At 40.1% G+C, this 13,720-nt stretch overlaps 1 protein-coding gene across 1 annotated transcript in view; it reads right to left on the reverse strand.

Annotated features, from left to right (window-relative positions):
* TNFSF13B (TNF superfamily member 13b) overlaps window positions 1-5,305 on the reverse strand; it is a 442,987-nt gene extending 437,682 nt beyond the window's left edge. Inside the window, exons 1-2 of the mRNA XM_069636568.1 lie at window positions 4,955-5,305; window positions 4,747-4,846 (exon numbers count right to left, since the gene is read on the reverse strand). Coding sequence (XP_069492669.1) covers window positions 4,747-4,846; window positions 4,955-5,269 — 415 coding nt within the window. The 5' untranslated portion in view covers window positions 5,270-5,305. The remainder of the gene's footprint in view (window positions 1-4,746; window positions 4,847-4,954) is intronic.
* Window positions 5,306-13,720: the final 8,415 nt, after the last annotated feature.

The following is a 13,720-nucleotide window of genomic DNA, read 5'->3' on the forward strand; positions in this document are numbered from 1 at the left end:
TTCTGAGATCTTCTTCAATTAACACCAGTTAAAGGTGAACCTATTTTTAAACCTTAGGGCACAAACTATGCAGTAAATCTGTTGGCAGCATAGGAAATGTCAATCTTTCGCAACATTTCCAATACAAAGAATTAACTGAAAACATGTGTCAGTATGCAGACTTCACCTACGCCAACATTTTGAAAAGGATTCAGATTGGTGTGCTATCTAAGGAAGCACAGAGTATCTTGAATACCAGACACATCCATAACCTATACAGCCATAACTCATGTGCTACTGATGTCAGGGAACAATTAGCACACAAAAATGTAAACTGTATGTCCTTGATGCCAACTCTTGCAAGCTGTGCACAATTCAATGAAACAATGTTGAAAAAAGAAATGCAACCAATAGTTCAAATTTGCTCCACAGACAAACTGGATGTGCACGGTATGACACTACCCATGTGTGAACAAGCCACAGCATGACTAAATACCTAGGAATACTCTATCTCTAACACAACTTGTTAAGAGAAAATATTAAAATTATCTTGAAACTGTAGAGTAATGCTCGAACGTAAACTTGACATGGAGCAAGGACTAGTTAATGGAGCACCTGGTACAGTTGTTGGCTTTCAAACATACCCACATGACAACAACATTCAGTTTGTCAATGTTCACTTTGACAAACTGTCAGAGGTTGAAAGGATTGGACACTCAACATCCCGATTCCTTCTTTTCAAAGACATGTATGTACGCAGAGAACAATTTTGTCTATCGCTAGCATACACAGCCACCATTCATAAATCAGGTCTTACCCTAGATCAAGCATTGATAGATATTGGCAGCACAGTATTTAAAGAAGGCATGAGCTATGTAGCATTATCACGCTTATGTACACTTGAAGGACTATTTCTATTCAACTTTGATGCAAGTAAAGTAAACACTGATATTCCTTGCATTCTAGAATACAATAGACTATGTGCACTCTACGCACCCCATCTCAAAACCTATCCTGTTCCTTAAAAAGCAAAGGTTTGTAAAAGAAAACTAGTTCAGACTGAAATTATACAGGATCTCACAACCATACCTCCAAAGAAATTAAAATAAGCTAATACGTCATCAATGATCAAAACCAGAGAAGGATCTACTGCACAAACAAAACCAACTACCTCTTCAAAGAAACAACGCATACTTCCAACAAATGACTTAGACACAGAACTGTCTGTCCATTCAAATTTTCAAATACAAATGGTGTAAATTGTTATGCAAATGTAGCAACCAATGTTCTATTCCAATTGCCACTAATTATTGAAAACATTTACTTAAACAGGACAGACCAATTATGTTTGCAAATGTTAGTCCTTCACAGAAATGCAAACAACAATCCTGACAACACTTACAGGAATTAGGCAGGAATTGGACTACTGTGCTGGAATGGTCAGATTCACTATAAACACACAAGAATATCCACAAGAATGTCTAATGTACTTACTACAAGTACTGGAAAACAAAAATGTACCTATAAATGACATCTTCCAGATTTCATACATATTGAAACATACATGCACTCTCTGAAACCATGTGGCACAGGAACAAATCCCTAACGAACGCTTTGCGTATGTATCCATACCTAACTGTGAATCCATTCCATTTCAGCAACTTGTACAAAATGCAAACCATGACAGATTATGTACTACTTGCAATTCTGATAATCGTTCATATATTGAATACGTAATAGTAATGCTTTTGCGTTACAATGCAGATGATACCAAAAACAACTGCAAGCTGACTAGATTCACACATGGACAAGTATCACTTGGTTGGAAAACCTTCACAACAGTAGGCATAATCTAGCACGCAGGAGCCACAACCAATGCAGGTCACTACACTGCATACATAAAAAAAAAATGTGGATGGTTCGAATATAATGATATTTCCATTAATCTAAAACAAAGATTACCAGGAAATCTTGTGAATGCGTACTTAATATTCTTAAAATCAAAATGTACTCGCTAATCTGAGCATAAACATCTACAACATATATTCAATAACCTTTAAATCCTTAAACTAATAGAATAAGACAACAGCTATCTAACAATAAAAAACTATAAACAGTTAGAAAAAGCTGAACAGCATCTAACTAAACCCAGACAACTGCAATATACATTTTTCTAAGGAAACCCTACAATACTTATTACGTATACAAATACCATCAACAACTTCAAAACTATCAACAGTTAGAATACGCCAACAGGTATCTTACTGCCCCAGAATCCTGCAACAACCAAACAGATAAATGAATACTACTAAAATGCAACAAGAAATAAACAGTTAGAATACGCCAACAGGTATCTAACTGCCCCAAATTTCTGCAACAACCAAACAGATAAATGAATACTACTAAAATGCAACAAGAAATAAACAATTAAAGTATGCCAACTGGTATCTAACTACAAAAATAGTATCACCATTTCCAAACCAAAAACCATACACCTATTCAATTCCTCCTACTGAAATCAATCACCGAAAAATATTGTACCATAAAACCAAAAACCATAAACCTATTCAATTGCTCTTCTGAAATCAACCACCGAAAAATATTGTACCATAACATAGAAAGGTTTATTTTAATCCTGCATGGATTTTTATTTCCCACAGACCCAATGATTTTACGAACAAAAACGGGAACTGGGCAAATTGCACAGTACACTGGTGTGAAGCATAGTGCTTGTAAAATATTACCTATGAGGGTCGACAAAGTACAGAAATGTCTGCTATGCAATGCAATAACTCATTACAAACTAACTTAACTAACATGTGATCTTTTCTTTTATCACAGAGAATGAAAAAACAATGGCTGTTCCAATTTCCCATATGATGAATAAACTGCATACAACCTCAACAAAGCAAACAATAAGTATACAATGATTGGAGTCAAAAACACTGCAACATAACACACCCATGAAAGCAAACACCTGACCACACACCACAACCCAAAATGTTTGCTTGCACGGGTGTCTTATGCTGGGGTGATTGTGACCAGTGCGTACAGTCTTTGATGCATGGCATGGGCAAAACACTGCATACAGCCTCAATAAAGCAAACAGTAAGTGTACAATGATTGGAGTCACAGCCACTGCAACATAACACACCCATGCAAGCAAACACCTGACCACTAACTACAACCCAAAATGCTGACAGTCTTAGGTACCAGCATTCTGAACACAATCCAACAAACCAACTACCACACACCATGTCCACTGTCCTATAAATACTATTACACTACTGGCAACCAGTACACAAACTTTTAAAAACATACCCCCTCTGCAGCTCATATACCACACTCAAAATTTTTGCTTGCATGGGTGTGTTACGCTACAGTGGTTGTGGCCAGGGCCTAGATTCTTGGGTACATGGCCAAAAGGTTGTAGGCCATGCACCCAAGACTCTAGGCCCTGGCCACAACCACTGCAGCATAACACACCCATGCAAGCAAACACCTGTCAACTGACCACAACACAAAAACATACCACAACCACCTCAAACCCTATCCACTTCACGTGACATACTAAGACAGTACATGCAGCCAATGCACAAACTCTTCAATGTATGCCCTCTCCACCCAATACTCAACTAACTACCCAAAACCAATACATCAGAGCATAATAAAATACCCAGTAGTGCGGTCAGTGGTTGGTATGTCCGCGAACAGCCGCGGTGACCATGGACACCGCGATCACAACCCAGCCTTCTTCCACCTAAACAAATACAGCATTTGACCCATCTCTCACACCCCCACCCTCTCCAGCCACTCTTCCACACCTACACACTCCCTAAAATTATATGTCTACTCTATTCCACGCCACGCTGTCCGCAAATGTCCGCGGATCCAACATGGCAGGAGCATAGGGAAAATGTGATGCACCTCATGCTTCACTCCAACCAATCAGCGAACATGTTACCTGTCCGTGGACATGACGTAGGCCCTCTGGCCAATCTGTGTCCTGTCCACGGACCGAACAGGTAAGTGTGTCCACAGAGCGGACCCAGATATCACACATTTTTTTGGACCTACTTTTTGGTTGTTTTAAAAAAAAACTACTGGACGGATTTCCACCAAATTTACAAAAGCACACTTTCGAGGTCAAGCCGCCACTCCTGCTGCACATTTGGTGAAAATCCATCCAGCGGTTTCGGCCGTAGGCGTGATCAAAAGTTGTTTTCCATTCACTCCATGGGAAAAAAATAAATGTTGTGTCCCCCCTATAACTTTGACCCCCCCCCCCCCCCCCCGGCCCCCTCCCGACCAATCCTCACCAGTTTGGTGAGGATTTGTCCAGAGAGAGCGAAGTTATAAGTCACCCAAAAATGACTTAAGAAAATGTGTGTACTCTCTCTTTATATGCCGACTGTTTTTCTTATTACTATTTCTGTGCAGTCCCCATTCGGTGTAGCCTTGCCACCGTGACTTTCATTAGTAGTCTAATAATCCTCACGTATCTACCAGTCCTTGTTGCCAGACACCCTACATGGGCTACATTCATTATTTCAATAACGCGCCTAATACAGGAGCAGGACGGAACTTATATTGTTCTGCGTTGTCTAGCTTCCAAAGCAAGCGCGTTTCCCTCAAGATATCCCCTCAGCCCATTGCTTTGTGTCTTTCTATGTATACTTTTGTACCGCATTTCTGTCTGAAATACTCTGTGGGTGTACCTAATAAATACGAATAGAAATAATGTCAGTAGCATTTAGGTATACCTACCTTGTGCTTCGGCTGCAGGAACAAATCGCGGGGTCCTTACTTTGAGTTCTTGCGCCTCCTGGGAACTGCCATTCCCCTGGTCAAAGGATGGTTTATTTGCCTGTAAAAAATGCACTGAAAAATCAGAAAGCGAAGAAATGTCTGTGCAGTTTGCAGATTTCTAAGTGCATTTAGGTCCAAACTGCTGCAACGACTCCACTCGCCTCACCTCGCTTGATTTTCGTGTCAAGTTTGCTGCCAGCTTCGTCTCCCTTGGTGGGGAGGAAGGGGGGTCTGGGCTTGCAGCCTGCCTCGTGTAGAATTTCAGCTCATTTCGTAAACTTGCGACTTCTGCTTTCATTATTATGACGTGATAAAGTGAAATTGCGACCAGGCAGCACGAGATGGCTGTTATTACAACAAGAAGCACTGCGTAGGAATGCTCCTTCTTACTTGGTCCTTCCTTATTTTTGAGGGTGTTCTGTGCAGGATTCGTAGATTTCATCTCAGCGGTACAAAAGAGTCCTTTAACAAAAGATAACATATTCGTTTTCTTCCTTCGTGTTTCCCCTGTCCATTGTGCCAGTCGGTTCCACTACTGTACATTACAGAAAGTGCCTTCTTATAGAGTGACCAAAATAAACTGGTCATTTCCTGTCATATGGTTTTGTGATGGTTAATAGAAACTCGATTCACAGAATGTCACTCCTATCAGCCCTCTATTTTCTGCTATTGCCTGTGACTTTTTTCTGTGTTGTCTGAATTTTAACACCATGGGGTCCTTCTCTAAGATATGCAAATTGCATGCATGGGACCACCAATGTGTGCACGTATTGTTGGTTCCCATGCATGCAATTTTAAACATTTACAAGTTGGATCAACTGTGCAGCCCCCCACACTCATCAAAACGATACCCTATAGGGTTACTTTTAGCAAGTGTAAATTGCATGCAGGGGACAATCAACATTAGGACATGCATGCTCTTGGGGCCCCAGCATAAAATGTTGCATGTTTATATGAGCGAAATAAAATGGGCAAAACTGCCTTTTTATTTGTTTTTCTTTTACTCTCCGTCTTGTGAAATATGTAAATGCTGCATGCAAATTACGCTTTGCAGACGACATTGACAATGGATTCTTATGGAATCTGCCTGATTTTAACAGCTGCTAAATGCAGGTGGATCCCATTGGACTTCATTAATTTTATGCCAGCGTGAAAATATCATGTTGGGGTCAAAATGAAAGGTTTTGTAGATGGAGTGGAAATGATGAGGAGGAAACACATTCCTACTCCTCTCCCCCACTACACCTGCAGAACATTTTCAAAATGACTGGAAAACAAAGGCATAAAGCACAACACCTTAGTTGTGGAAAGTGGTTTCCCATTCTGAGCCGTTGACAATGACCTCCTATGTGTTTTCTTTTCTGAATGAATGCTGTGTTGAAATGTACATAGTGCATCATGTTTTAGGTCTGTGCTAATCACACTGAGGCATTAAAGAAGTGGGCACTTCTGTGCACTGATGCCCATTTTTAATTCAGGCCCTTGCGTAGCATGGCGGGCAGAGGTTCTTTGAAAGCACTGCATCCGTGGTCCAAGGGATTTGGAACAGCATTTTTTGTACCTGTTACTGTTGCCCTTGGAGTGCAAGCGGTAATGGGGCATAATGGGTTGTTGGTGCATTTTTCGGGCACATTACTGTTATCTCTTTCATTCCAATTGAGTTGTGCAAAACAAAAGTGTGGGCGGAGTTCGAATTCATCCTCCCAGCATGTAAACATAGAAATAAAGAATCCCACAGCACATCATCAAACAATCCAATAGGAAACCAGGTATCAAAGGTAGGGACAGGGATTATTTCCAGACACCTGTGCAGAAATGGACAGAGAAACTGGCATGGTGACCACATCAGAAAAATGTGGCCCTTGAGCACAGAAACCTCAGGGTTTTGCACAATGAGCCTTATACAGAAAAGTCTGATTTATACATTTAGGTGGTTGCATGGACAATGGACCTCCTAACGCTATATCCTCCTGCCTTGGAGGGCATGGCTTTACAGCACCATTTGAGAACTGTACAATTCAGTTCAGCTTACACATGTGATATCACTTCTAACAGACCTTTTACCATTACAAGTAATAAAGATTGATCCAGCATTTAGTGCCCATGTGCCTCTTTTTAAACTTCTCAGGGGGTGTGGGCTGCCAGAAATGATGGCACTTAGACAGGAACTGGGCGTACCTGTGCCCTGGAAAGAGCTTGACAAAAGATTTGCTTGGCCTTATGGACCCTCATGTGCGTGCCAGCCAATCAGCTTCCTGCCCTTGCCACCTTCCTAAAGATGGCTTCAGACACTGTCCCACCTCATATCGTGGCTGCGACTTTGGTCTGCCCATAGCTCATGCAAGTTAATGGCTCATGCAAAATAAAATGCTGTCAGCTCTGTCAATTGCCCTCTAATATGCTTTCTAGCACAACTTTCCAATTCCTTTAATTTCTCCAACCCACTTATTCTCTTGTTACCTCTACCCATCTCATTGTACCCCTACTGTTAACTATCCAAGCTCATTAGTGTGCTTAATGTGTTATCGTACACACACTTAATTTCACATATCGTGTAATACAGATATTCAATCAGCATAATATTCTGAACATTATCTCAGGTGGCATCGCCGTCTTCCTCGTCATTTTTATAGTCCACGTATTTCAGTTATATGCTATTATAATTAAAGGCAACAGCCATCTGCTCAATCCGAATGCAAATAAGGTTCTCATGACAGTTCTGAAGGCAGCACCAGAAACAGAGTGAGAACGTTACAACAATAAATGAAATGGCTGTGGGCAGAATTATTCATTTGTGAGAGTCAGTCACCTTTAAGCATTTTGTTTGTCAGCGAGGTAACTAAATCTCATGCAATTAAGTGTGACTTCTACTACATATAAACACTTCTTCACATGGGACAGTTTTTGTGCCTCTGGTAGAACTTTCTTCAATTTCAATAATCAATAGGGGACCAAAATGGCCCAGTAAAAATCTACTTTATACAGTAACTTGAGTGCATACTCCATCACAGCGGGCCGAAATACTTAATATTTCTCAGTCATGGTGATTAAGGAGAATTTTACATCACATTCAAGCTTGTGTTTGGGGTGTACACATTCATTTAAGAAAAACATTTGATCACTATTCAGCTCAGTCCCTATGACATTTCCTGCCAGCAGGCTCTGTCTGCAACAGAAAAACAAAAGATACAAATGAATAGGTCCAAGGATGCTAGGCTCAAGACAACACCTCCACATGTATTATCAAACTCTGCATTGCTAACAAAGGAATCACTCTTCAATAGTATGTTGTAGAGATAAATCTCATTTTTTTATATTAAAGTTGTGTGCAAAAAGACATAAATCCAACATTTAGAGAAATTAAGACATCAAAATGGTTTGCTAAAACAGAACAATCAGACAAAAAAATATATTTACAACACACAGTGCCAAAGAAACATTTTTTGGGACAATCTCCAAATTGTGTGTGTGTAACAAACCCGACTCCTATTAGGATTTGCCAAGAAATTCACATATTGCAGTGTACATATTCAAGTCAACATATGTGGAAAACACATAGAACAATGGTAGGTACACAAAATTATTTTTCTTGCGTAAACAGCATTAATGTGCTGTAGTTTTGGGGGGAGTAGTGCGTCTACACCAGGTGTTTCAGCCGTTTCTAGGTGGGCTAGGTGTGCCTCATCTTTAACACGGCCTTCATCAGGACGGAGTTCTGTGTAGATTGACGTCTGTGCTATGGGTTAATAGATTTCACAGGCGCTAAATTTGAGATCTGCTAGCCGCATGGGCTGGTCTCTGTATGGTCCTCTCGCTGGAGGTCGAAAAATGCTGATCCAGGGTGGTATTAGTGGGAAACAGACACGGCTTGCACAGCTGTGAGGGTTGCAGCATGGGCAGCCTGTCTGCCAAAAAAGTACGAGCTGGAGCTCCTCAGGCTGCTGTGTCACAGTTCAGTCTGCAGGGGCCTGACTGCAAAGCATTGGTAACCATCCTTGGACCTATTCATTTGTATCTTTTGTTTTCCTATTTAACCCTCCTGGGTAGAATAGGTTCCACACCAGGAGCCCTATTTTTTGTTTCTGTCTGCAACAGTCAATATGTGGCCAGTATTCTCATTTTCCATACATTAGATCTGCTGAGGTTCTATCAGCCATAAAGTCCAGTCTGTTCCTATTCCAATCCATACATCTAGTTTCCTTTCGGGTACACTTAGCATATAGCTATTCACATATCCAGAACTCTGCACCACCCAGATGTCTCTTGTTAGATTCAATTGCATTTACAATTTGCTCAGAGCCCCGAAATCAGCAAATGCATTGTATCCCATGTTCCTTGGCCAGGCACCTATGGACTGAACAGGCAGTCTCTGGCTTTGATTTCACAGGGCAGTTTTCCAAAAGTCTACCAGCAGGCGAGACTCTATAAAACTATCCCTTGGTATACAGGCCCCAACTCTTAGCATAAGTCTGTGCTACCCAAAGGTTTCTGTTGTTTCTGTGTTATATGATAATTTATTTTAGATTTGAATGGAAACAAATAATGTAAATTTCTTTTTGAAATGTATGTTCAAAGGTCTCAAATTATCGTGACCATATCAACAATAATAAAACATTTTTAAAAAAGAGTGGCAGAACAGCTGCTAATCTTATGAGGAGGATGTGAGCTGTAGGTAAGCACAATAAAAACAGTAAATGTATTAGTCAAAAGAAACTCTCACACCCTTGTAGCTATAGTAAAATATACATGTATTTTATATACACAATGCAAAGTAAATACTATACAGACTAACCTACACAAATGGAAAACATAAGCAACACTTTTTCTGGTGAATGCTTCAATAGTAGTAGCTTGCACTGGTCATGAACACAGTGTGGGATGGTTTAATCCACTAGTCCATGCCCTGCAACATCATTGTGCGCTGCTTGCATCAGAACATCAGAAATGGCCACCGGAAAGCATTATGCTCGCTAAAAATCACCCAGAAGTGTGCAGGAAAAACCAGAAAAATTGGACACCAATCCACTTTTGCCTATGTCAGTGGTAACACAGGAAACCACTGCCAAAACCCCCCATTGGGCTACCCACAGAGTAACCTGAAACTACTTGAAAAAGAAATGCTGATTGCAAGGGAAACACAAGCTGTTTTAAAAATCCGTTTTTCCTTGGCTGTTAAAAGTGCAAAAATCACGGTTCTCAAACATCACAAAAGATCCAGCATCCTTGGTGGGTGTGCAACATCAATTTATTTAAAGAATTCACCTAAGCACAATGTCAGCAGAAACATATTTATCAGAAGAAAATCCACATTTAAGGTCGCTTGCTTGGAAGAATATGTCAAAAATGGGCGGAGTACCGCTACTCGCCTGTGTCAGAAACTGGCGATTTACTTATACTGTCATTTAAACTTCTACATTAAGATCTAAGTATGGAAAAGAACTCCTATCAAAAGCAATAGAGGTGGATACAATTCAAAACTATATTTTAAAAAGGCTGGAATTAAGAGATTTCTGGATATATTTGTAAAAATGTAATTTGTATTTTAGGACAAGACTATTTAAACACTGTTTTAAAAGTGAGTAAAGTTAGCCACACTGAGCTACAAAGACATTTCACACCTTCTACCCAACAAAGGAATCTTCCACCCCTACTATGCTGAGAAACTGGCAGGGGTGTGTGAAAGGAACTGGGAGGGGGACTTTGGCCTGTTGCTCTGAGTGGAGACAAAGGACTCCCTTGAACTGAAAGGAAATGTTAATTTGGGGAGTCAATAGAAACCAGCCCTGGCAGGAAGAAGCTCACGTTACTCTCTGGCTCAGCCAAGCCTTGGAGGCGGGCCCAGACTGAGATGTGGATTTTAAACTGGAGAAAATATATGTTTGAGGAAAAGACTTATAGAAAATTGTGCAGAACTGGCAAAAATATGGAATTTAGAGGTTATTAAAATGAAAAAGTTGCTCACAAGTAGAAACTACTCTGGAATTTGTGCGATGTTCAGAGACTGAACCACAAAAATGTTGATATTGTAGCAATTGTGATTATGCTAGGAATATGAAAATTTACAGGGATATGCCCAGATGGTATGTACATGTATGTGAGAAAATTGGTACAGAACTGACACTGAGTAACCGACCAAAAGCATGGAAAACTGTCATTTGTGAACCGAAGCTCTCCAGAAGATGGGACTTTGACAGACACGTGCCTTGATTAATCTGCAATGTAAATAGGTAATGTTAGCAAGTTTGGGATATTGTGAATATGTTTTTCATGAAAAATAGATTTTCTGGTTAGACACAAAGGGGAGTTTTTCTCCCTGGACCACAAACATGACACATCATGACACACTGTTTCCTTCTCGAATCAGGAGAGAGAGAGACCAATCAGTTTCCTAGAGGGTGGGCTTAGTATAATCAGCCTCCCCGCCCCTTTGGGAAATACATAAATAGGGACTGTTGAGGGCACAGATACACACACATTAACCCATCACTGATCTACTTGCGAAGCGCTCTGAAGGAGAATACAGACTCCACAACTATCCAGACTCCAGAACCCTGAAGCAGAAGGCCCAAACCAAAAAGCTGAACCCTTCTCAGCTGGCCTTTAAAATCTTGCAACCTGATTTTAACCCCAAACTTCCACGGGGCCCAACCAATTCAACAGCCTGGGTGTTCCGTTTTGGCAGCTTCTTGCCAAGAACCCTTGCTAGAACCCAGAGATCCAAACCCGTAGAGCAGAGCTGTGTCCAGAAGCAACCCGTCAGATCCAGCACCAGAGGCCGTGCAGACCAGAGTGCCTTGCTGAGAGCAGAACCAAGCGCCTGAGACCTGTCCGGTGGCGAGTGAATTCCCGTCCAAACCTTTGACCAGATCTTGACGGCCCATTCCAAAGCCCTAGTTGTGAGTATTTAGCATAGAACTGCCCGTAGCCATCTATTAGTTTTAAGTAATCATCAAACCCATTCAACATATCCAGATTGTATTGTAGAATCTCTTTTGTCTATCCTGAATCCTTCTATCATCCACATAATCCTGTGATAATTGTAGTGATAAATCATCTTTGCGCTAATATAGTTGCTGAAGAAGGCAACTGCCAAAGCAGACAAAGATCAGACAGAGGCACCTCTGACTGGTGGCTGTACCGTTGGTATCTCGCATCTTCATAGCCTCCCCTAGTGTTAAGAAATCTTTATTCCTAGTCTTCCAAAGCGCATCTTTCATTTTGAAATCTTGACTCTTTTGAGAAAAATTGACCTTTACTAAAACCTCTGTAACATTTGAACCGTACATGCTAGGAACGAAATTTAATGTCAAATTAAGCTAACAACCTCAGCTTTCAAGCAAACTAAGAACCGCATTCCAACTCCTTATACTTTTTCTGTAATCGCATTTCTCGCACGCTGAAAAGTTTGCCGCAATTCTGCATTTGGCTCAATTTCATTCCATATAAAATTGCTATTTCTTGCATGCAATTTCTGAATTCAGTTTCCTATCTGCCAGTCATTCAAACATCATTGCTAGTGTCTACCTGAACCTATCTAAAGCGGCTCCCACTAGTTTTGAATCTCATTTAGCGAATTAAAGACATTTTTAGCTTTTTACCATTCATTACAAATCACATTCAAAGCATTTGACCTGTTTGAAATCATTCCTGTTCTCTCTAAGCTTGCTGGGGAATTGGAATTAAACTGCATTGTTGATTGTATTTCCTGAAACCTGTTTTCCCTCATTCCCTCTCTTCATATTGCATATTAGGGGGGCTTGATTAGCAACAGGGGGAAAGAGTGATCACATTGTCTTTGATTGAATTCATATCAAGTTTTATTTCTGTGCTGCATTAATTTCATATCATTGCATTTCATTGAACCCACACAAAGTTATTCTCTGCTACATTATTCTTCTCACCCATACTCCTATTGATTAAAGAGATTGTTGATTGTTATCATATCACCCATTGCTGATCAGTTTATAAATATTAATAAGTGTGATATCTAGATATTGTTCATATTCATAAAAGTGTGATATCTATATTGTTCAATTCATCAAATAAATCTTTCAACTTTGCAAAACAGCCTACTTCTTGGTTCAGTGAGACCGGGGGGGGGGGATATTCAAAGAGAGGGGCATTATATAAGGGTACATCATCCAGAAATAAAAGAACTTTTGACATAAAAATATATAAATTAAGGGTTCCAGCTGGGCATCTCACGCTAGTCATTGACTTAGTTGGAGTGCTGGGTTGAAACCACTTACAACAGTTCAATAATATATATTTTTTTTTTTATTGGCATTTTGTGGTTAGTATATTGCAAACTTTTTTGCCTTTGTTTCTTTAAAACATACATGTTCGTAAAAAAGAAAACAAAAGAGCAGTTAAGAAGAGAGAGATATGTGGATGACAGTTAAGAAGCGAAAGAGAGTCATAAAACAATTTAAGATGGTGTTAATCACTTTGTTATGCTCGGACTGGAAAATCTGCAAGATATTGATTATTTTTCTTCGCTGAAGTCTCTTACAAATTACTAGTGTTAGTTTGACTAGGGCTATTCTAAGTCGCAGTCTTGGGCCTCTCAGGAGCTCCAACCACCAGTCTTCAGCTGTTTGAAAAGCATTATGCATTATGAACTCCGTCAACAATCAAGATCTGATTTAATTTAGATTGGTGCAACATAGTACCAGGTATTTAATTGTTTCTGTAGTGTCATTGTGGTGGCACAATCTACAGTTTTGTTTCTCGATAGCTCACTTAGATAATATTTCACCAGTGGGAAACAAGTTCAACCTAAACCTAAAATATTGGTCTCTGAACAAAGCATTTGGAAAGTTTTCCAGATAACGAGGAAAGGTATGTAAAGCTCTCCCTTCAGGGCAACATCTTCCATATATCTTGAGCTTTTGCCTTTCATTTTGAGTGATAATCCAATAATTCCTGTAGA

This window comes from Ambystoma mexicanum, chromosome 7p, assembly GCF_040938575.1.
Source record: "Ambystoma mexicanum isolate Mex_15411 chromosome 7p, UKY_AmexF1_1, whole genome shotgun sequence".
Taxonomy (NCBI): domain Eukaryota; kingdom Metazoa; phylum Chordata; class Amphibia; order Caudata; family Ambystomatidae; genus Ambystoma; species Ambystoma mexicanum.